At 39.8% G+C, this 24,358-nt stretch overlaps 2 protein-coding genes across 3 annotated transcripts in view; both read left to right on the top strand.

Annotated features, from left to right (window-relative positions):
- The first annotated feature begins 1,804 nt into the window (after window positions 1-1,804).
- lrrc57 (leucine rich repeat containing 57) lies at window positions 1,805-18,412 on the top strand. 2 transcript variants are annotated; one of them, XM_064336859.1, is made up of 6 exons: window positions 1,805-2,154; window positions 2,944-3,237; window positions 7,401-7,536; window positions 7,810-8,078; window positions 12,281-12,466; window positions 16,402-18,412. In XM_064336859.1, exons 2-6 carry the CDS (start codon window positions 3,154-3,156, stop codon window positions 16,441-16,443), a joined length of 717 nt encoding a protein of 238 aa, XP_064192929.1. In that variant the 5' UTR covers window positions 1,805-2,154; window positions 2,944-3,153; the 3' UTR covers window positions 16,444-18,412. The 2 variants fall into 2 exon arrangements, with proteins under 2 accessions (XP_064192929.1, XP_064192938.1); XM_064336868.1 differs by lacking the exon at window positions 1,805-2,154 and adding an exon at window positions 2,174-2,540.
- A 2,040-nt stretch (window positions 18,413-20,452) lies between these two features.
- The window catches only part of tyro3 (TYRO3 protein tyrosine kinase), a 34,789-nt gene continuing 30,883 nt past the window's right edge, over window positions 20,453-24,358 (top strand). Inside the window, exon 1 of the mRNA XM_064336844.1 lies at window positions 20,453-20,853. Within this exon, the coding sequence (XP_064192914.1) occupies window positions 20,793-20,853 (61 nt within the window). The 5' untranslated portion in view covers window positions 20,453-20,792. The remainder of the gene's footprint in view (window positions 20,854-24,358) is intronic.

The raw sequence follows: 24,358 nt of genomic DNA, 5'->3' as shown, positions 1-24,358 counted from the left end.
CTGCGCCCTGCCTGCCCTGTTTTCCTTCGTTTTTGGGTTTTTGTATTTTTGTTTTTTGTAAATTGTTTGAAGATTTTAGTTTGTTTCACCCTGCAAGTCCCTTTGTTCCCTGTTAGTTAAAGTCTTGTTTTCCCCAGTTTTGGACTTTCTGTTTACTCTGCGTTTGGGTCCATTCCCGCACCCACTCCTGACAGGAACCTTCTCCCATCTCCACGGAGGAACTCTGTTGCTCTGTCAGAGTGGCCATCAGGTTCTTGGTCACCTTCCTGACTATGGCCTTTCTCCCCCGATTTCTCAGTTTGGCCGGGCAGCCAGCTCTAGGAAGACTCCTGGTGGTTCCAAACTTCTTCCATTTAAGAATGATGGATGCCACTGTGTTCTTCGGGACCTTCAATGCTGCAGAATTTTTTTTGCACCCTTCCGCAGATCTGTACCTCGACACCATCCTGTCTCGGCGGTCTACAGACAATTCCTTCAACTTCATGGCTTGATTTTTGCTTTGACATGCAGTCAACTGTGGGACCTTATAAAGACAGGTGTGTGCCTTTCCAAATCATGTCCAATCAATTGAATTTACCACAAGTGGACTAAAAATCAAGTTGTAGAAACATCTCAGGTATGATCAATGAAAACAGGATGCACCTGAGCTCAATTTTGAGTGTCATAGCAAAGGGTCTGAATACTTATGTAAATGTGATATTTGAGTTTTTTTATTTTTAATACATTTTCTAAAAAACAGTTTTCGCTTTGTCATTATGGGGTCTTGTGTGTAGATTGATGAGAATAAAAATTAATTTAATCAACTTTAGAATAAGGCTGTAACGTAACAAAATGTGGAAAAGGGAAGGGGTCTGAATACTTTCCGAAGGCACTATAGGAAGTTTGGAGTGGAGTTATTTGAACACGCTACAGTAAAATTCCACAAAAATAGGGTCAGAGGTAGATCCTGACATTTTCTGTCATGAACAAGTGGCAAAAGTTTGAGAAGTTTTCATTTTGGGAAAAAAAATTCCAATCCAGAATTTCACTTTTTCCATAAACCCTATTTTTTTACGTAGAAAATTTGGAGTAGGATTACTTGAAAACGCTGCAGTAACATTATACTCAAATTGGGTAAGAGCTACTGCAGTACCTGTAGTCATAAACAAGCGTCAAAGATTTGAGACCTTTTCATTTTGGAGAGAAATTCCAATGTGACCCTTTTTCAATAGGTTTATATTACTGGATTGGTGTATACTTATATGTTTATAAACAGTTTGGAGTGTTATTCGAAAACGGTGCAGTAATATTTGTCCACACCATTTCAGATGTACATTACTTATCTCATACAATGTGGAAACAATTACATTTTGGGGAGAAAAAAATGCGTGAGACACTGCAATCCGATCTTTTCCTTATTATAACCTTTAAAATACATAGGCCTACATAGTAAACATAATATATATATATATAGTCACATTACCACCATTGCTCAATTTCTTCTGCGCATGGGGAAACCGTGAAACCACACAATCGCTCACAATCGACCGAAAATTTCTAATCGAGAACGAAACTTTGTATGCAGTAGGCCTAGTAGGAGGACGAATTGTACATTATACAGTCGGTAAAGCAACGATACTGGGAGTAGAAAAACATTTTTTTTTTAAAAAAGGTGTGAGCCATGCGTACAATGAGGCTGAGATGACGTCAGGTAAGCAGAGAGCGGCCATGACCATTGGCCAGGACATAAAGAATGGATTCTTTTTATTTTGGGCAAAGAAAAAAATACTAAAACATTACAAATTCAGCGAGTATCTGAAGAAAATGATGATTGCAGATTAAGCATAAGAAAGTATCTTTAACATAAAAATTAGCACGCTATCATTGGCTGCGTACTTGCGGTACACAGCCAATGTGATCTGGAGTCCCTGAGAATCGGATATATTTCCCAGCGCCGCACGAATCATAGAGATTTACTATTGGACGTCAGCAGCGTCTAGAACGGAGTGGTCAGATGGGTAGCCAGATCTTGTTTTCCAGGAGATTACGAGATTGAACTGCAAACTCTCAACAGAGAAAGTTAAACGATCTGTGGTTTCCTTGTTTTTTATGGGAGTGTCCCCATTTCACGCTTCAGTAGGGAAACTGACAGTGAACACTCCATCTAATTGACAGGTTTGTTTCGTCGTTAGCGGGTTGAAGGCAGTTTGCCAGCTAGACTAATAGTGTAAGATCGCTCGCAAAATAGTCTTCACATAACGTGCATAGCTAAGTGGTTGGTGATGTGATGGCTAGCATTTGCTGAGTTCGTGGAAGCGAGCTAAATAGCTAAAGTTAGCTAGACGGGGCAACCTAACTTAAAGTGAAGTTTGGAGTTCGCTATAAGTGCTATATTCTCAAATAAGGCCGGGTTATTTTACTGGAGCTAGCTAGTTTGAATGGCTAGGTAGCTTGCTAGCCGAATCTAATCCTGCAGCGGTAGGCTAAACAGCCTTTCTGATTTATAAATATGAGTACTAGCTCACGAATGACCGACATTGTTGGCTAATTAGCCAGCACAGGTAAATTTACGTCTTTTTTAATTTTTTTTTACACATTTTAAACACTAGCTATAGTGTTTTAAGTATCCACCACCTATCGAACTAGTCGTGTGGTTTATTTGCACCGAGTGATTACTGGCAATATAAAGCCACGTTAGACTAGCTACTTCAACAATTCAGCGGCCAGGCTAGCGATACTCTACTGTGGGCCGTCTCTGCTCACAAGTTTAGTTTACGTACGCTAGCGATAGCTAGGCTGTAAGGTTTCGCTAACACCTGTGCGAACAAGTTCAAAATATAACAGTACAGACTATAACGTCAGTAATGTTATCTGAAATGCGTCCGTGAAAATGGCACAGTGACCAACTAGGTAACGTTATTTTAACTCATAATGCTAACCATGCTTTGTATTTCTGTATTTTAGACTAGACGGCTCCTTGCAACATAGCTAGCTTGACAGCGCTGCATTTATTAGGCGAGTAGCAGCGACTCTGAGGGGCGGTTGTTACCGGGGAATTTCGGATCTGGTCCCGGAAGCGAGCACGGAGGAGCGAGGGCGATACGGGGACCGCTTACTCCCGAACGGCGCACACAGACTGGATTTGGAGGGCCTTACTTGCAGTAGCCGCTTACCATGGGGAATAGCGCCCTGAAAGCTCATCTGGAGACCTCGCAGAAGACCGGCGTTTTTCAGTTGACCGGGAAAGGCCTCCCGGAGGTAGGATTGAAACTCTGCTTATGTTGTTCGTTCCTCCTAAATTCCACCTCTCAATGTTTTTTAAAAAATTGGTTGTGTGTGTGTATATATATCCTCTAGTGATTTTATGGGGACAAAAGTCTGCAAATGGATTAGTCAAAGTTTTAAATTTGATGATGTGTGTTCCGTTTATCGTCAAGTAGTTAACGGTAAGTTTTTCTATTTTCTGAAGGGAAACTTCACTCCTGATCACCAAATGAATTCTAATATTAGTTATGTATATTGCATTGTACTGGTAATCTAAGTTTTTTGTGCTTATCTAAACCCAGATAAATGTCAAAACCTACTTTAACCCTCTATGGTACGCATTATGATGCCAGTTTATAAAAAAATGTTTGCACTGTTTTCTTGTCATAAAATAGATCAAGTAAACATAATTTAAAGAAATTTTCAAGAAAATTTTTTTTTGGGGTACACTTTGGGGTGCGTTACCTTAATGCAACACCGTACCATAATGGTAAGGAATGAAAAAAGAGAGTTACTGTTTAAAATTTGAATAAAATTTATTACTATACTAATGGAAAATATTCAATCTCCTCACCAGTTTAAAATGCATGCCATTTGAAATAGAAAAACATTAAAAATGAACTCTTTTCATAAGTTTGTTTCTCTGAACGTTACCCTCAGACAACATTGTACCATTGTGGAACAGCCCATAGGAATGAATACGTTAAAGAGTGTAAGCATATTTCAGCAAACTTTACATCAACAATCTATCAAACCAAACTATCATAACCCTCTTCAAAACAAGATAGTGAATCATATTTCAGTGTTTGATCATTTGTGTTACATTTAAATGCTTGTTTTCAGTTTCCTGGTGTGTGTCTTTCCTGACATATGTTGCCACCATTTGTTGTGTTGCTGCCATCTTTGCCAAATTTTATCAAATTTATCTAGGTTAATCTGTAGAGATAAAAAAAACATTATGATGACTGTTATGCTTTTGTACAGTATTTAAATCTAAATACACAATACCAAAAAATGTAATGGTAGGAATTCGTAATGGTATGGTGTTACTTCAAGGCAACATTTGCATTTTAACAATTTTCCATTAGTTAATTATCAAATAAAGTACATTAAACAAATAAAAATGAAACTTTACTATCCTATTATTGTGAATCCAATTTCTTCCAGATTGTGAAATGACAGAAAAAGACATTTTCAGACCAATTTTGTGGAGAGAGATGATGGAGCTGAGCCATGTGACGAAGGCCGCAAAAAAGGGATTCAACTTGGCCTCTAGAGAGTTATGTGACAAATTAAAACACTGCTATTAGTTTCCTTGGGGCCCTCCCTTTTTAAAAAAGTATTGCATCATAAATAAGGATGTATTGTGTGAGTGTAGAAGTCCAAAAATGGGTATGTTACCTAGAGGCAACGCGGTACCATAGAGGGTTAAAGAATAAGAGCCACACGGCTTCCCTCAATGATATTGGACCAATTCTATTGTTTTTTTTAAATTTTTAAACAAATTAGGCTGAAGTTCTCATTAGGGTAGCTTCACATTTGACAAATTGATCACTCCTGACGGAAACACCCGAAGTCACTTCATAAGGGAACACAAACAAAGCTCTAGTATTATTCCTTTAAGTCAGTGGTTCTTAACCTTGTTGGAGGCACCGAACCCCACCAGTTTCATATGCTCATTCACCGAACCCTTCTTTAGTAAAAAATAAGGGAGATAACGGGCTAATTCCGGTGTGTGGTCCCGACTGAGAAGGAGGTCTCACTCTGCTGTTTATCCAGCGCTCTCAAAGCGGACCGGTAGGGAGTCTCACTCAGACACATATACAGCCCTCTCTAAGCGGTCTGATAGGGAGGTCTCACTCTGCTGCATAAACCAGCGACCTCAAAGCGGACCGGTAGGAAATCTCAGAGCAGGACGCTTTCAATGACTGTGCCCACTAACTGCAGACTAGACTGAGGGGTGGACCTCTGCGGCGGAGGCTCCACCGAACCCCTGAGACCGACTCACCGAACCCCTAGGGTTCGACCGAACCCAGGTTAAGAACCACTGCTTTAAGTAGAAAAGATGACATAAGTGGACAGCGTTTGGTTGAAAAGAAGACAGAAATAGACTGCACTGAAATGTCTGATTCCAAATGAATGTCTCTGAGTCTGTAGAAGACATAATGGCTTATCCAGAACGCAACACAGGCGTTCAGGCTTGAGCCAGATGTGCAGGGATCGGAGCTGGAGAATTCTTCCAAAAGCCAACACCCAGAGCACTTTTGGGGAAATTCGCTTTTAAGATACAGTACCTCTACCCTGATTCTTACGAGAAGACTGATACCAATTGTGTGTCCCTGTGTGTTCAGTACCAGGATATTTGACAATGCTGTGTTAGCTCTATCAGGGGCCCTAACTGAGCACATGCCTCAGCTCTGTGAAGTTGGGGAAATGCACCCCCAGCGTCTCCAAACTTGAGTTATTTACACAGTGCATCTTGCTTCTTTATGATGAGTAAAAATAAAAAGCAGAAAAACGCTGTCTTAGTTGTTTTACAGGTAGCTACATTTGGACCCACAACGTAATTAACAAATAACCACATAGGCTATTCGTCTGCTGGGTGTACTTTGCTGCTCAGACAGAGTTCACATTTAGTGTTCGGGCACTTCATTTATGTTTTGTGTTTGTGCAATTTTATTTATTTATTTATTTACTTATTTATTTTTACTTAGGCCATGTCTCCATATGAAAATGGAATCTGTACCGAACTTTTTGCATTAAAGTGTACCGGTGACAGAGAATGAACAGAATTAAAAAGGAAACCAAACAAAATTTTTGCAGTAATGGTCTCTGTTATTGACAAACCTTTATGCTATCAGAATGATTTGGAGGATAATATAATCACACACAAATTCTAAACATAAGTTATGGGATTTAAAGCCAATGGTACCTGATTCAATATTCCCTCATTTCTAAACTCAAGGATTTCACCACTTTAAATTAAAGTAAGTACGCCTAACTGTTCACCGTAACTGTTACTATAACTGTTACTGCGACCTATCTGTGGTGAAGTCTCTCTCCTCCAGCCTTTTCAAAAAAATTATATATTTTTTAGAATAATTTTTCTATACTCATCTCTGTCAAAAGTGAAAAGTTGACATTTTCATTAGTTATCTAAGATGACGTTAGCTGGGCCGACGCTGATGCTCGCTAAATGCTAGCTAACATGAATCCAAATAATGATAGCTTTGCAGTCTTGGTTAGGGCAGAGGACATGTTCTTTTGAAGAAACGATGCATAAAAACAGGTAAATTCTACAGATTCTGAAAAAAAAAAACTTGTTACCTGACACATACGTTTGCACGACTGTCCTTATGTTCGCATTCAGGCGCTGTCCTACATGCTCTTATAGGTGGTGCTCTACATGCACCGCCTATAAGAAGGAGGGGGGAGGGCCAGCTCATGCAGCGAAACAAGAGTCGACTGTAGCCTGTCACTTTCAAAGTTAAAAGAAAAAATTATGAAATCAGAAGTATAGTGTGTTTCTTATAGAAATAAGACACTGAATACAAATAAATCTTTTTGGCCAAAGACAAATCTATTTGGGTGGGCCACCAAAACAATTTAATTGTTTGGGGAACACTGCTCTTCTTTTCTTGTATAAATCTCTAACCACTAGTTAGCCCAATGATTTTGCTCTAGATAAACCATAAATGGTGTGTTATTTACTGTGCCGTGTATGAAGCTAGCGAGCAGGTGTTGGGGGAATTTATGATATAGAATTTATATGATGTGTAGGCTGTGGTGTAGCTTGTACAATACGTGACCACACTATATACATATTAAGTGTGCATTCACTACCTAACTTACCTGGCCAGCTAATTGGCTGTTTAGGAGACCACTCCCTCTATAACATAAGAAAATAAGACATATGTGATCATTCCAAACATTGTTGAATAAGGGAAGTGGGGCAAGAAGAGTAAGCGATTTAATCTTTTAAGGCTTATTTCTTGCCTTTTTTCCATTAAAATTGTGTTTAACATTGCAAATCATAAAATGGGAGAACTGTCAGTTTGGCTGGTGTATTCCTTTTTTATTCTATCTGTTGCTTACCGTTTAAGTATCACAGTTTTAAATTAGACATTTGGCTACAGTATCACTGTGATGTGTTCCAGTTCCCGGAGGAGCTCCAGAGGCTGACTGGAAATCTCCGGACAGTTGACCTGTCCAACAATAAGATTGAAGTGCTGCCTGCCTTCATTGGCAGCTTTCTCCAGCTGAAGAGTCTCACCTTAAACTCTAATAAATTCAGTAGGTATTATTTACTGTAATTCCTAATACATTATAATCCAAACACACATTGTAGTTTCTGACAATAATACATTGTCTTACTCGATGAGGACCATCAGTTTATTTTATTTTGATAATCTGGCTGTCTTCGCCACGGTCCCCTGTGGACGCTCAGTGTTCTTGCTTCAATATGAATGCTACTACAGCTGCATTATTGTGGCAGGATGGCTCATCTCTCACTCTCTCTCTCTCACTCTCACTCTCACTCTCTCTCTCACACTCACTCACTCTCAGCAACTCTCCCGGATGAAATTGGTAAATTGAAGAAGCTTGAAACCCTCCATCTGAATGGGAACCAGTTGCAGCGGATACCGCCATCAGTTGGACAGCTGAGCGCGTTGCGCACCCTCGGTCTCTCCGGTAACCGCTTGAAGGAGTTTCCTACGGGACTGGGCACACTACGTCACCTGGATGTTCTGGACCTGTCCAAAAATCGCATCCAGGCTGTACCCGCAGAGGTGGCTGTGCTGCAGGCCATCGAGATCAACCTCAACCAGAACCAGGTCAGTCACCCGTCATAAGTAGGGTCGCCAGTTTTTACAAAGCACTTTCTCACCTGCATTAAAGGCAATACTAATACTATACCTAATTTCACCATGATATTATAATGCAGGGTATAGCTAATGTGGCTGGGTGGATCTGACTACAGGCTCTGACATGCCATTGGCTTATCACCCTAGTTGCTGAGGGTTTGACTAGACATCTCTGCTGCCTTGTTCAAATTGGGTAATGGAGGCTTATGCAGAAGTGGTGTATGAGTTGCACTTTTTAGTGTATGAAATGGAGCATATGCTTCTTATCAACTTCTGCACCAGGTTGAACCGATTTCAGAGGAGATTAGCCATATCAATACCCTAGCATAGAGGAATTTAGAGGATGTACAATTTGAAGTCCAACCACCTCAAACACACACATCCGGTTCAGCTGCATAACACCATTGGAATTGTAAACGTGCGTGAATTTTGGGCAGAGGGCTCCTGAAATAGTGGGTATAATTGGAGTACAGTGGTGTGTTTTAAGGCAGGTCTACTAAAATGTCTGTTGGTTTTGTTCCCTAAATATACCTATGATAAGTAATTCAATAGGCAAAACCAAGAAGGAATGTTACCTCCAGGATTCACCTGGTCAGTCTATTTAATGGGAGCAAGCTAGTTCCTACTTTTTGCAAACTCATTGTCAAAAAAAAAAAGACCAGGTCAAAACCTAGTATATGGCTGGACCTAACACGTGATCCAGCTGACCAATGGTGTAACTTCATCACTCACTCACTCACAGACATTCGCGTTTGTAGGGCTGGCCCTGCTCTTGCGGTCCAGCCAAAAAGAAACCCTATATTTCTTATCAGCGGTATAGTAAAATGCTCTAATTGTGTCCATTAGGCCTGGGCGATAAAACGATAGCGATATGTACCGCGATTGACACTTCATCAATAGCAATAAGAAAATTGTTCGATAGAATGTTCGATAGGTTCACTTAAATGCATTAAATGCAAACCACCAAGAAAGCACATAACAAATACGCAAAGTTTGTTTGCATGTACAAACCCCAAGCGTGCTCCCTCCCTGGCTCATATACAGCCTATCATATCCCTTGATAATGGAGCGAGCTACGAGTGACACGCAAACAGCCAGCCATTTAACAGGTGTATTGTTCGGTTGCATCATCGACATGTGACACAACAACAGAAACAGCGTGGAGTGAGAAATTGAGTGCAGACGGTGAGGAAATTGTTGATTAACAAGACCAGGTTAAAACCTAGTATATGGCTGGACCTAACAGTGTTTCCTGTAGGATTTTGTTCAGCAGCGGGGGAAAGGGTTCTGTTGTACCTGGGTGGTGCGCGTGTGCCACCGGCGTCGCAGTCAATATCATTAGGTCATTTAAAAATATGAAATAAAATGACACTTGACTGCAAAACAAACTGTAGAACATATTTATTGACATTTATTTATTCATACATAATGGCTCTTTGACCCACTACTTACAGGGGGCACTGTATATTAGCCTCAGTGACAAAGTTTGCAGCCTGGCTGAGAGCCATGGGTGGAACCTTGTCTTGTCTACCCATTTAGGGTCCCAGCCTGATAGTATGTGCTTAGTCTTCGTTTTCTCTCCTCTCTCCTGTCCTCCTCCACTCTCCTCTCCACTCATCTCTTTCTGCCCTCTCTCCTGCTTCACTCTGCTCTCCTGCTCCACTCTGCTCTTCTGCTCCACTCACCTCCACGACTCCTGCCTGTGTACTTGTCTAATCAGGTTACATTTGAGAATGAGCAACGTTAGATAATTCTCTCACATCACAAATATTTGTTCACGCAACCAGTAAAAACATTTAAAAATTGTAGTAACCACCACTAACGTTACATATTTTAGAAGTAGAAGGCATTTTTTTCCCCTTCAAAACTTCGGGGCATAGCTAAGAACCTTGAGCCCCTCCCTAGCGAAAGTAACGTTAGAGCGAGATGTGTATCGACCACCTGAACCGCTAGTGTATTTACTTCGTATTTATTAGAGAGAACTGGACATCGTTACCTATTAAAATGTAAGTCCTGTAAAAATACACAGACAATTTGACCCCATTCAATGTTTACTGTCTCTAAAAATCTGGTTACCATACTTTCTTCAGCTAGATATTTCATGACTTTTCCTAACTTTATGGGGAAAACAAGGCAAACATGAAATTAACTGGAAAAATTATTTTCAATGTCCTGTACACATTGTACGCGAGAACTCTGATAATTCACGCAACATGGGGGCGGGGGCAAACTTATACTAAGGGCTGCACACACAGTCCTCTAAACCATTTCTCTTTGCATTTGTGCCTCAACTAAAGATTTTGAAAATGACCACCAGGCATGTATTTTCTGCCACTGAGGTTCTGTCACAGATCTTGGAGGGTGAAAGTGATTTAGATGAGGATATGTCTGAGACTGAGGATAATGTTGAGGAGGACCCTGGTCATGTGGCATCCTCCTCTGATGATGAGAATGAAGCCTTTGAGATACCACATTCTGACCCTCCTGTCATCTCTCAACCACCAAGAAACCCTCCTGTCATCTCTTAACCACCAAGAACTGACATGTTCACTTCCAAAAATGGAAAACTACTATACTGGGGTCCAGATCCCCAGTTGAAAGACAGGGTACACTTAGTGCTGCTAATGTCATCAAAATGGTTCCAGGCCCCACCAGATATACTAGCAGTCATGTACAAGACATAAAGTCTGCATTTGAACTCTTCATAACACCATCAATGCAAAAGGATATTCTTGAGAAGACAAACTTAGAGGGGAGGTGTGTGTATGGTGACAATTGGAAAGAGCTGGATGTGACCCACTAGCAATCCTATATTGGGTTGCTTATTTTGGCAGGAGTGTACAAGTCAAAAGGTGAAGCAACAGCAAGCCTTTGGAATGCTGACACTGGTAGGGCAATTTTTCCAGCCACAGTGTCTCTGGAGACATTTCATGTTTTCTACCGCATTATACACTTTGATGATAGGGAAAGAAGGCAGGGTCGACAGGAGCGTGACAAACTTGCACCTATCTCGTCTGAATGAAGAATTGATACCCACGGGTACCTAGTTGAGCTGTTATGTTCATTTTTTATCAAAACTCTGGTGACTAATTTACTTTTTATTGGTGTTTCTTCATTATTGAACAACTGTTACGTGTTACTTATTGATGTTCTGAAGTGTTTTCAGAACCTAAACATTCGAAATGATGACATTTCTTATATTTTTTCCTGGGGTCAAATTGACCCTGAACATAAAATGTTACTATGCTTCATAATAAAAGGTGTGTTTCTTTCCAAATGTTATTTTTCTTTTTTAATGAGCACTTAATACCAACATAAAGCCCTGCAAGCACCAAAACATACTTTGTTTTCCATTTTAGGTCGATGAATGAGATTGTACAGTGATTTGCATATTTCACGATGGTCATATAAAATCAATACTTGATGTATAAGGGGAGGATGGGGAGAGTCACGTTTTATTTACTGGGCTATTAAGATGGTCAGTAGAAAGGCCTAAAGTAGCTGAGAGAGAAACTTGGGTAACACTTTCTGTTACAATTATTTTCTGTAGGTTTATATTGCTGGGGTCAAATTGACCCCAAACATAGAAGTTGTTTGTTAATTTGAACACAATAGGAGGGTTAAGCCATTTTTCAAGTCTCTGATGTTCACATCTGAAGTTATAAAGCTTTAAATAGGGTACCCCCTGAATGTGCAAGGATTGGCAAGATTTGGCTTGTGCGCTAAGGGGTTAAAGGAAGTGAGTGATATTGTTGAAGTTGTGGGTTAACATAATTGGGCTGTTCAGCATGTACAACTCTGCCCTCCACACTCAATGTATTGTATCACAAACCAAATTTTTTAAAGCAGTAGAAATTGTTTAAATCCAGGTGGGTGTAATATGAAAATGATCGTGTTTTTTTTAAGAGATGGAGAGAGAAATGTTTTGGTAACATTGGCTGAATCACACAGTGATTTGACATGGGGGAACACCGAAATTCATTGAGTTGATTTGAACAATCCACATAGAACATCAAAGGCATTTTTCAATTAAGAAATGTCAGTTGCTTTACTGAATCAACCAGATGAATTGAATGTGCACGTTGAGGCTCGGCCGCAGACAGCTCAGGTGGTCTCTCAGAAGTGGGGTCTCAGAAGTGGGGTCTCAGCGGTGGCGTTTGTCTGTGCCTCAGATCTCGGCCGTGTCAGCGGAGGTGTCCCGCTGCCCCAGGCTGAAGGTGCTGAGGCTGCAGGAGAACTGCCTCGAGCTCTCCTCCATCCCGGTGTCCATCCTCACCGAATCCCAGGTGTCCCTGCTCTCCCTGGAGGGCAACCTGTTTGAGGTGAAGAATGTGCGTGACATGGAGGGATATGAACAGGTGAGCTGCCATTCTGAGGGCACTGGCACCAGTGCTACCATGATGTTTTTCTAATTACTGTTCAGGGTTCTGGGCAGACTTTGAGAATATTTGGAAAATATTCTGGGAAAATATTGGTAAGTGTGCTGCAAGGAGAAAATTGCAGAATGAAACCTATGGGAGCAAAAGTTGTGAAAAGTTGTGTGAGGGAGTGAAGTGTCTTAAGTTTCGTAGATACAAATATTTTTCCAAGTGCCTAAAAGTGTAGTTCCATCTGCAATAGTAAAACTTAAAAAACTTTAAAAAATGAAGGAATATCCTTGAAAATTTAAATGTATTTAAGAATGTAAATGTATAAATGTAAATCTGATTGGCTTAAAGCATTGTGAAACAATTTGTTTCCTTTCTTACAGTTCCAAAGGTATTGCAGTAAATTAGACCAACTACTCACAAAGTTGTCTGATTTAATCTTCAAATTACATATATTCCATAGATCGGAGATCCTTTAAACTGGCACGTGTTTGTGTCATATATAAATAAATTAAAGTAAATTTTTTTTGCTTAATGACAAATGACATTTATTTTACAGAAACCTATTGTAGAGTAGAGCTGGAAAACTGTGACACCAAGATTGTTTTGGTCAGTTATCATGCCATCAAAATCTCAGACAGGCCCACACCTCCTGGGAAGCCCATGTGCTCCACCAGTGACTGCAGGGGTGATAAAACTGGTTAAAGCCACTGGACCAATCAGTGATCTGACCTGTGCACCGATCACATCACATTGGCCCTAGCAATAATAGCTCACATTGATCCAGCTGTGTTACCTATCTGTTGGGCATCACTGTGGTTAGATCATATCCAGGAATTCAGCTTGGGATCTGAGTCACAAGGCTTGAATGAATAAATGAATCATTGCATTTATAAAGCAATTTTCTGAAAGCTCTAAGTGCTTTACAGTGATGAGTGGGAACTCACCTCACCCACCACCAATGCTTAGCACCCACCGGGGTGATGCACGGCAGCCATTTTGCATCAGAATGCTCACCACACATTAGCTAAGGTGGAGAGGGAGAGAACCTGTTTAAGCCAAATAAATCAGGGGATGATTAAGTGGCAGTGGTTTGAGAGACCCAGATTTGGAATTTAGCCAGGATACCAGGGAACCCCCTACTTTTTGCGAAGTGTCATGGGGTCTTTAATGACCACAGTGAGTCAGGACCTCAGTTTAACGTCTCATCCGACGGGCTGGGGCGTTGAGGTATATTCGACCAGAGGGAAGGGTGCGCCCTGCTGGCCCACAAACATCCCTCAGTAGTTTCACCACCAAATTTAGTTTTCCCAGGTGGTCTCCCATCCAAGCACTAACCAAGCCCACACTTTCTTAACTTCAGCCATTCGGCAGGAGCAGGGTGCATGGTGGTACAGCTTATCAACGGCTAGCCTGTAGTCTGAAGTTTGTAAGCTCCCCATTCAAAATCATCATACACAAGAAAACAGAAATATGTTTACTTTGAAGTTATAAAATGTGTATTATTAGTATTCATTAAATGCTAAATTCAATTTATGTAAATTAAATTAATTTAAATTACATAACTAATGGCAGAAATTGTATACTCCAAGACACCACAGCAAATGAGCTTGACTGATTGTTTTAAAGCTTTTAAGGTTAAAAATCAGTACACGTTAACCCTAGAGCCATATAATAAACAATAAAAGTACATTTCATTTGACGGAAACTTAGGGACATGACTGCACTCCCTTCTCCAGGTACTCAAGGTTTCCGTGAAAGAAACCCAAGTCAGTTTGGTAAATACTGCTTTTTAAAGTTTCTAGAGGACTAAAAATTCAAGTGTGTTTGGTTGTCACATTGCAAGGGACAAACTGCCTTGTCAGTATTGTGTTTCAGGCCCTTCACTTGTTTTGCTTTCAGTAGATGTGGAGAGGAGAGTATTTCCCATGGCACATATATGCTGTGAGATTTCCACATTTGTATTGGCCTCTTGGTGTACCTCAACTGCCATCAGTGATTAGGTTTGGGTGGGAGATAAACATGCCAATTTTTACACATAACTAAGACCAGGAAATAAAAATATAAGACCTGTTCTTGCTGCTCTTTATTAACTCCTGATTAAATGCTGGTTACAAAATCTTGTTGCTAAGCTTTTCAGGCTACGTATATTCAGGGTGTGGACTGCTTGAGTGAACTTCTTTCTCTGACACCAAAATTATACCATGAAGTCATAGCATGTGGAATTTCTTGGTTTACCCACAATTTCAAAGCTCAAATGGATATTTCTCTTTGGTATAACAAGTATTTTGTGGAGCTTTGGAATAACCTTCCACAAATGTAGGAACTGGAAGTTGTTTTGGATCTGAACTTTTTATCCTCTTGTCCGCTGTAGTCCGAAAATACGCTTGAACTGTGTTGTTCACCAGACCGACTGTGAAGCTCTATGTGACAATTGGTCTGTAAATGCATAATACAAAAACAAGGATTTATTGACTGATAACCAAAAGGTTGTAAATTCCCGGGTGGGGCTGTTGTACCCTTTAATCTAGGTACATAACCTCAATAGCTTCAGATACGATGCAGGTGTACACATGAATAATAAGTAAACGCGTAAGTCATGGCTAAGGCATTACTCACTTAAAAGAACACACTGCACTTATGAACATTGGCCTTGGGGGTATTGGAATATATGGCAAGTCTTTTAGTACCACCCTGAGGAAGGGATAAAGTGTGGCTGTATTTAGATGAGGAGCATCAAGGATCATCTAGTTCTAGGATTTGGACACTGCCACTAAGTATGACTTTCCCCCACCATTGCTAAAAATACTTTTCCAGAGCAGACAGAACGGCTTTCTGTGGTGAATGGAGGGTGGGGATGAGTAAGGGAGGTGAATGTGACTTCAAGACGTCTGTGATGTCACTTGTAATTACAGAGAAATTGGATTACAGTTAAGGCAATTAAATTCAGTAACTGACCCAGTCGGCTTGGTTGCGTTGCAATAAGAGTGTGTGTGTGTGTGTGTGTGTGTGTGTGTACATGCCTGCATGGAAAACATGGTTGAAAAAGTGTGCTTAAAATAGTAAGTATATGAATCTTTACTCATTTTGTATTCACTGGCAATTACCACCTTCACAACATTGTTTGTGACTCACTGTCTTGCAAACTACTGAGTATACTTTCATACACAGTATAATTCTGCAAATCTGGCCTTGGATATCTACTGGGTTATTTGGATGTCTGTTTCTCCCTGTTATGGAACAACAGCACAAATGCAGCTCAAATGGCAATGTTTGCCCAGTAACAATGAGCTTTTTATAAATGAAGAACATTTTCAAATTCCATAATCATTTGAAATTCCTTAACCTTTTTATTAAGTAATCAGATACATTTTGTGATAAAAATTACACACTTAAAAAAATCAAAGGGAAAAATCAGCGTGCTAATGTGATAATTCCGGGACTAAACCAAAAACGGCAGGGGACTGGAGGTAGCTACAGAACCCTGAACGCTGAAAATGTTGAAGAACATTTTTTTTTTTTTGAGGAAATTGAAAATTATTCAATTGGAGAATGTATGAAATAATATTTTACCATTAATGTTTGCTAAATTTTAGACAACTTTTTGTTTTATTAACCTACATAGTACATTTCAAATCTGCTTTTCAGCTGTAGATTGAGGTTTCTAAATGAAAGCCAACTTCAAATGACAATCACTGTTCATATTCAACATTCTAAAAGTGTTTACAATGACAGCCTGGATATCTGTCAGAAAAGAAAATGCTTGGTTGATGCCTTTATCTGTTGTGACTGGCAGCCTGACCAGGGTGCACCAGCAGTGCCTGTCATGGGAATTAAAGCTACAGCCCAGCCTTTAAGTACAGTTCCACACGGAACACTTCCTCTGACTTCCGCTCTCTGGGTAACTACGTCTGTTTGTTTCACAGTATATGGAGCGCTTCACTGCCACCAAGAAGAAGTTTACCTGAGGTGCAGGGAAGCTCCCCCTGGAGGCTGGCCACCAAACTTCATCCCTGACAGGAGAGCAGCAAGGCTCAGGTTTCAGCATTGGCTGCTGCTCACAGCGAGGGAGGAAGATTCGGCCTCAGAGATGGAGAGAGAGGGAGGACGCTTCAAAGCATGCCAACACTACACAAGCAGTGCCCAGGCTGTGCACCCAGCTCAACTACAGTCTCTTTCAGGATACAGTACAGCATGGACCATGAACACACTTGGGCTGTTCCTGGAAATTGCATCACCACCAACAACTATTAAAAATGACACATGTGCTTTGGTTAGTCCAGCTGTCACTGATGTCTGGAGAAAATTCTGCATGTTTTAGAGAATTAATCTTGCAAATTGACATTAATCTGGAGACCGTGTAGAGCTCTATTAGGACAACTTTAACTAAAGACTCAGTTAGCACTTTTCAGTAAAGCCATGTGTTATTTTTAGTACTCAAGATTAGGTCCTGAGTTGCTGCGCCATAATGTATGTCAGTGGATATGATGGTGGAATTAGGAAGACAATGAGGACTACAGTCTACTATGGCCCTTAGGTGAAGTGGGGAAAAAACGTTGAAAACATATTTGCAGAATCTGAAGATGGAACACAGGAAGTGGATTCCAAGCTTGTTTTCATAATGTTTTATAATGTCTTTATGCTCTGATGGTTATGAGACCCGTATGACTAGAAATCTGAATGAAAGCTGAATTGTCACTCAGAGTTCTGGCAGTGGCCAACATGCTCAAGGCATAAGGGGGTGATGAATGTCTGAATTCATGGAAGAAATAAAGCATTCCTTTTCAAACAAATGTTTTTTTTTTTTTTGCTAAGGAGATATAATATAAATATTTTAATTTGAAAACTTGGCTTTATTTTCTGCAGTCTTGATTTTAGCAAGTTTATCTTGATGCTCTGATACTGAAGAATTGTTTTATACATCTGAAACAGTTTGGGTATGAAATTTATGATGAAATACTGGTGTGGTGCAATTTCTATGAACACAGCATCATTTTGATACGGGTCAAATAATGTGACTGTTTAGTGTTGATTTTGCCCTGTGTCAGGAGTGGCATTTCTCTACAGCCCACAGCTTTCACTATCAGGTATCACTGCAGATAATGAATTCACTGTTCAATTTCATGTTTTAGTGGATCATATTGAAGCACATCAACACACTGAAAGAACTCCTCCCGGTTCACAGCTCTGTTAGCCATGTAGTATTATAAATAAATAGGCAGAGTCACTCTACGTATATATTGTGGGAAGAGAATAATGCAAAATTTAACCCCAGCTTTAGAATGTAAATTTCAGTGTATAACTGGCTAACAACATATTTGTTTATGTTTTGAGAAGCGATGGAGAGGAAAGGGAAGGAAGTGATGTCATTCCGTTTTCCTGTTAGCCCTTTCCTCGCTGTTGAGCTAGAAGTTGTATGTTTCCTGATTCCTCTATGGCTTTTAAGACATGCAAGAGTGGCCTATGGGATTTTGTACACAAAGTGGTGATAAATATCCCCTGCCATTTTTACATAGAATTTTTCTGTCATAACGGAAGTCCTATCAATTTATTTAAGTTTTCTTAAAAATTGGCAAATTGAGTGGGAATTAGAGTGCATTGAAATAATCGCTGTAAATACAGGATTACATTTTTATTCTGGTTCTATTTATTTTCTGTAGTGCTTTTCACAGAGATGCTGTCATAAGGATGCTTTACAGGAAAACAGGATATATAGAGCATAACCCATAAGAATGTCCTTTAATGGAATATTATTCATTGTTATTTATCATTGTCATATTTTACCACCATCTGGACTTTATTTGGTGTAACATTACAATTGACAAATACTACAAAATACTAAATGCATTAATATTAACATGTTTGCTTGATACTTAGTCCCTTTTGTGTGTGAATACAAACTTCTTATAATTTATTAAAATAAATTTAAAGATAAAATTTTGATCCATGTATTTTTTTTGTCCCTTTAGAGATGGTTACATTTAACTTTTTTTCCACAATATTCGAGAGTTCTACTCGTATGCATTGATATCCACTTTGATGAACTGATCTGGAATTTTCAGCTTTTATGCTGATGTAGGCTATGTGTCCTATCGAAGGACAACAAAATGAAAATGGTTGTTTTGTCAAAATTGATGTCTTCATTATTTAAATTTACTTTCAAGAAAATGAGATGGAATGAGAAATTTGAACTATTATATGTCTAGAAAAATGTATGGTTGAAGACATGGTCATTCTTCCAATGTAGTAGCATTTTAATATTACAGGGCTGTTTCCTTCACTTTCAGATATTATTTGCACTTACACTCTCTTGTCTGTTTAAATTAAACTTGTGACTTATAGTCTCAAGAAGGTGACTGAATTCTTGACCACTTCCCTGCTGAATATGCTTAAGCCTTTGTTTATTTATAACTTTTTTTAACTCAAACTTTTACATTCTCCATCTTGGGCTCACTGAAACCCAGTGCAATCCCAGTCCATGCACTACTTGTTCTCACTGTTATTGGTCTTAAGTTACCCTACGCTGACAGTTTGACTTTTTAGGTTTTCCCGCAGAAATGACTGTAACTTCAATGTCCATAGACTCCTTACAAAGCTTCTGTACCCTTTATTCTCCCTAAATTTGACTTACCAAATGTGCCTCTCAACTCATTGCCTTGCCACTCACACCTGCACCAAGTAGTCCTGCTGAGTAGGTTTTGGCATTTTGGCATTCTGATATATGTGGTTGCAGCACAGTGACTGTTTTGCACCGTACAGGCCACACAGTACTACTGAGTGCTAGTGAGTTTTTACTACCCTACAGGCCACACAGTACTACAGGACAGCCAGTGACTTTTTACTACTCCACAGGGTGCACAGTACTACTGGAAAAGTAGTGCTGATTTGAGGATTGGCATTTATCTTGTTGACACCTGGTAGCCTGTGGGGGTCTGGCATGTTAAAGGAAGGGAGACCAGCAGTAACCAAGGGACCTTGACTGACTTAACTTCACCCTACACCTGATGAGCCAGTCAGCAGTGTCCTCCCCCCTCCCCCAGTTACAAACAGGCAGAGTGTCTGTGGAGTAGGGACCAGCCTGCATTGAGAAATTGAGTAGCTTTACCAACAATCACACTGGAGTCAGTTGCTCTGGAGAGATAAGGCAGGGACAGAACCAGCGAATCCCTGGGTAAAGCTACAGCTACTGTTAGCTATAGCTAGCTATAGTTATCATCTGCTGTTAGCTACAGGACCCAGTATAAGAAATTAAGTGTGTCACTACATTTATAGTTTACATATCGTCCAATATAATAATGGACACCATCTCTCATACCAGCATGCTACTTTCGTAAATATAACCTTAAAAACTTGTAACTTGTAAAAATGATATTGATGTGAGATAATTATTCCTAAACAAAAATATTTGATTAACACTGATTTCCACTCGTTCAAGAGGGTGATAACTGAATCTTCTGGGCTACATTTATGCAACCGTCTGGAGCTGGAGAACAATGTCCACGGCATTGTATTTTATTGGCTCGTTGATCATAATTATTGGCCTTATTATAGCCAGCCCTTTCGTTGACATCGACTGCATATAGGCTACATTTTTTTTTTTTTTGAAGCGCATTAATAAATTATAAGCAACCTGTTGTCGTTTTTTTAAAAAAATCGTCGATCAAAATGATTTCTCCAACTAAATTAAGTTACGTCACCTACGTCCTGAATCAGAATGCGTCACTGACTTCTCAAAAATGAGTCAGCTCACTTGATCTGTGCTTGTAATTAATTCTTATAGCCTAGAAACTACACTGAATATTTAGTAAAAGTATACTTTCACTTTGCACATGTTTTATTTTGCAAGTATATTCGAGAGTTCTTACCGAGTGTAATATTTGATTAAGCTAAATAAAATAAAGAACACAAAAACAACGGGAAAATATCTTCAGTTTTCACTGAACACCACTAGACGGCGCTTTTGTATTCATTGTCCAGCCAGCATCCCGTCCAACAAAATACCAAAGACACTGATTGCAGAGTTACCAAAGCTCTTGGTCCTCTCGACGAGTAGCGTAACTGATTAAGTGTCAACTCTGTCCGGCTTTGGAACAACTAATGATTTTAAACATACTTCTTCTAATACCGAAAAGCTATTGTAAGCGAATGAATTATAACCAAATATCGATAGGTCGATTTTCCTCGCAAGGCTGCTTGGAGGGAATATGTAGCAAGAAGAAGTGTGAGCGACTGCTCAGCTTAGCTGCGGTCCTGGGGTTCCACGTATTATAGCCTACCTTTGAAAAGTCAGCGTCAAAACAAGTTTGATGGTAAGAGAATGAGGGTTTCATCGCCGTGGATCATATTCTTATTGGCGCTTACTGACGCAGGAATTCATGGTAAGTTGGAGGAATTTCGAAGAAAGTGTTCGATATGTCCTTCAGAAATATCCAAATACCGGACGGTTCGAAGTGTGGACTTAACGTAGATTCTTGCTTTTCTCTTAGATCTGGAGTAACTATAGCCTATTACTTTTGCCCAGAGTAAACGTTTATGATTTGTACGGTAACTATAGTTGCTACGTTTTATTTTATTATTTTTTGTTACTCTCATAAACACTGTAGGCTAAAGCTTATTGTGAAATTACTTAAGGTTACACTTTGGACTTGGTTATCCAGACGAAATGGGTCGGGGAAATGTTTTCATACTATGGACCTCTTACAAAAGCGTTAGAATAGCATTAGAATGTTTTTTACAATCGACTTGGTGACCAACCAGTTCGACATCGCTTCCTCTTGAGTTTCAGCTGAATCAATAGTTTCATAATGGAATCATGAATATGAGATGCTCCAGCTAGCTGTAAAACATGCTGTAGTTAGCTGTTTACAAAGCAATTTAAATTTTAAGTTATTCAGTATCATGCAGTTCGTTGTATATAGTGGGCTAACTCAAGAAATGCAATGTCTGTAGTTGTCCTTACTTTTGTTTCTATTAGTTGTATGTGCTTTTATGTCTATACCTTTTCTCGCAGTGGTGTACAGTACTTGAGTTGTTTCCAGAAAAACAATCTTGTACACATAACGTGTAGCGTAGCACATGCATCTATATTCAGACATACATTTAAATGTAAAAGTATTGAGACACTCACATTTTTTGTCATTGTTTTAGCTCTGTACTCCAGCACATTGGACATGAAATGGACCAGTGAATATGAGTTTAAACTGTAGACTTAATTTGAGTGGATATACATCCTTATCGGGTGATCTGTGTATGAATTACAGCCCTTTCATACTTATTGTAGGGGAGGAAATGTGATAGGGCAAATTAATATATTCTTCATCGTATTTAGTACTTGGTTGCAAATGTTTTGCATGCAATGACTGTCTGAAGTCTGCAACCTGTAGACATGACCAGACACTGGGTATCTTCCCTGGTGATAATCTGCCAGGTCTGTACGCCATCTTCAGTTCCTGTTTGTTTCTGGGGCATTCTGCCTTCAGTTCAGCAAGTGAAACGCATGTTCCGTTGAATTCAGGACGAATGATTGACTTGGCCCGTCAAGAGCATTTCACTTTTTGACCCTGAAAAACTCCTTGGTTGCTTTAGCAGTATGTTTAAGGTCATTGTCCTGCTGCAAGTGTCAGGGTTTTCGGTGGAAAGGACTCAAATGCAGAGTGTAAAAAACTCAAGGTGTCAAAAAGGAAAATTAACACAGAATTTACTTACAAAACAGGGAACAAAAACCAGGAAACCAAATATGAGCCCACGCAGGGCTATTCATCAGAATACAAAAAATACTTCAGTATGAAAGAACAACTTCTCAAAATCCAAAAAACAGGCAGAGCAAAAATACAAGCAGATCACAAGGAAGGTAAAAACTCACAGGCAGATACTCAAGAACAGATACACAAGCCGAAATGCACAATCCGAAACACAGGCAGACAGAGGCAGAAACAGTCAGACACACAAGGAACCAGCACCCGAGTCAGGGAAACAAAGGACTTAAATAAACCAGACACAGGTGAACTCCATACATAATCAAACAAGAGAGGGATGGGATAAGGAGACATGAACAGAAACAATGATTGAATAATAGAAAACAATAATACAATTAACACAGGGGAAACCAATGAGGGAACGAACAGAAATACAAAACTGAAGTGCCGCCATCTGGCGGCGCAGAAAGGAAAAACAGAAACAGAAACACCGAACCATGACAGCAAGGTGAAGAGTTGTTCAGTGAGTTTTGACACTGTACACTTTCTGTACACTCCAGAATTCATCCTGCTGCTGCCATCAGCAGTCACATCATTAATGAAGACAAGTGAGCCAGTTCCAGTGGCAGCCATGCATGCCCAAGCCATACCACTACCTCCACCATGAGTTACTTTCTTTCTCCACACTTTCCTCTTTGCATCACTTTGGTACAGGTTAATACTCGTCACATCTGTTCATAAGACTTGTTCCAGAACTCTACAGTTTTTTTCCATGTACTTTTTAAGCATTCTAGCCTGGCCTTTCTGGTCTTGAGGCTTTCCAGTGGTTTAGATACATGTTGCTGTGAACCCTTTAAGGTTATACTGGCTCTCCCAGAGAGTGTTCTTGATCAGTTTGACAGATGAAAATGGGTTTTTCTTAGTAATTAAATAGCAATTAAAAGTATTCTTCAGGCATCCACTGCTGTGGTTTTCCATGGTCTACCAGGTCATTTGCTATTGCTGAGCTCACCAGTGCATTCTTGCTTCCTACCAATGTATCAATAAGCTGATTTTGACACACCCAGTGTGTTGGCTATGTCTCTGATTGTTTCATTCAGATTTTTTGGCCTCATAATGACCTGCTTTACTGGCATTGACACTTATTCTGTCCTCATGTTGAGAGACGACAACGACAGACTCCAGATGCAAATTCCACACCTAGAATCAACTCTAGACCTTTTGTTAGCTTTTTTGTGCATGAACTAATGATGCACAGACACACAGCTGGCCAAGAAACAGCTGAGCAGCCAAATGCCCCATTAGATTTGCTTTCCTAAAATGGGGAGACTTAGCCTATGTATTAAAAGGTCTGTAATTCCTACAAGGATTACCTGTTATGGATGTAAATACCACCAAATAATTTTTACCTTTTATTCATTGTTTCGTTTCTAATCCAGTGTGCAGGAGTACAGAGGCAAAACAAAATGTATGTCACTGTCCCAATACTTTTGCATCTGGATCATCTGGATCATTATCTGGATCATATGCATTCGCTTGCACCGTTGCTAGAGAAAATAACATGTACGTGTGTTGACTGGTGTCATTGCCATACTAACTAAAATATCTCCTTGATCTGTCCACGTGTAAGCCATGCATCTCTCAGTTTTTCATGTACTGTACAATAAGGGAGGGAAGCTGGCACTGTGGCCCCAAAAGTATGGTGGGATGTGTGTTATTGTTCTCTCTCGTCATTTTGTTTTTACAGTGTTACAAAATCAAGATATTTTTTGTTACTGAAAGAAAAAGCACATTGAAACTGTTACTCAATCTTAGTTGATGAGAACACAAAATAAATTTTGTTTCAAAACTAAATTTTGTGATCAAAACACTATTTTTCCATCTATTATCCTTGCAGCTTCCATTTTATTTAGTACTTTACAAGCTGTTCTTTTTTTAACCCGTGCATGGATTGGGTTGTGAAGCTTATGCTCGTATTGTTAACATACAGACGTGAAATCTCCTGCTTCATTGTACAGATGGGCACTGCTCGATGTAGGTCTGTGTGGAAGGCTGCGGCCAGCACAGGCTGGAATAGCATGCTTGTGCAGTCTGTTCCTCCCACAGTACAGGCACACTCCAGTCAGAAGTGCTGTCATCTCACGTCTTCAGTCTTTAATGCTGACAGGTGCTCCAGTAAACATTCTGG

This window comes from Anguilla rostrata, chromosome 1, assembly GCF_018555375.3.
Source record: "Anguilla rostrata isolate EN2019 chromosome 1, ASM1855537v3, whole genome shotgun sequence".
Classification (NCBI taxonomy): Eukaryota; Metazoa; Chordata; class Actinopteri; order Anguilliformes; family Anguillidae; genus Anguilla; species Anguilla rostrata.
Note: the sequence above shows the minus strand (reverse complement) of the source record. Positions and strands in the feature narration are given on the sequence as shown.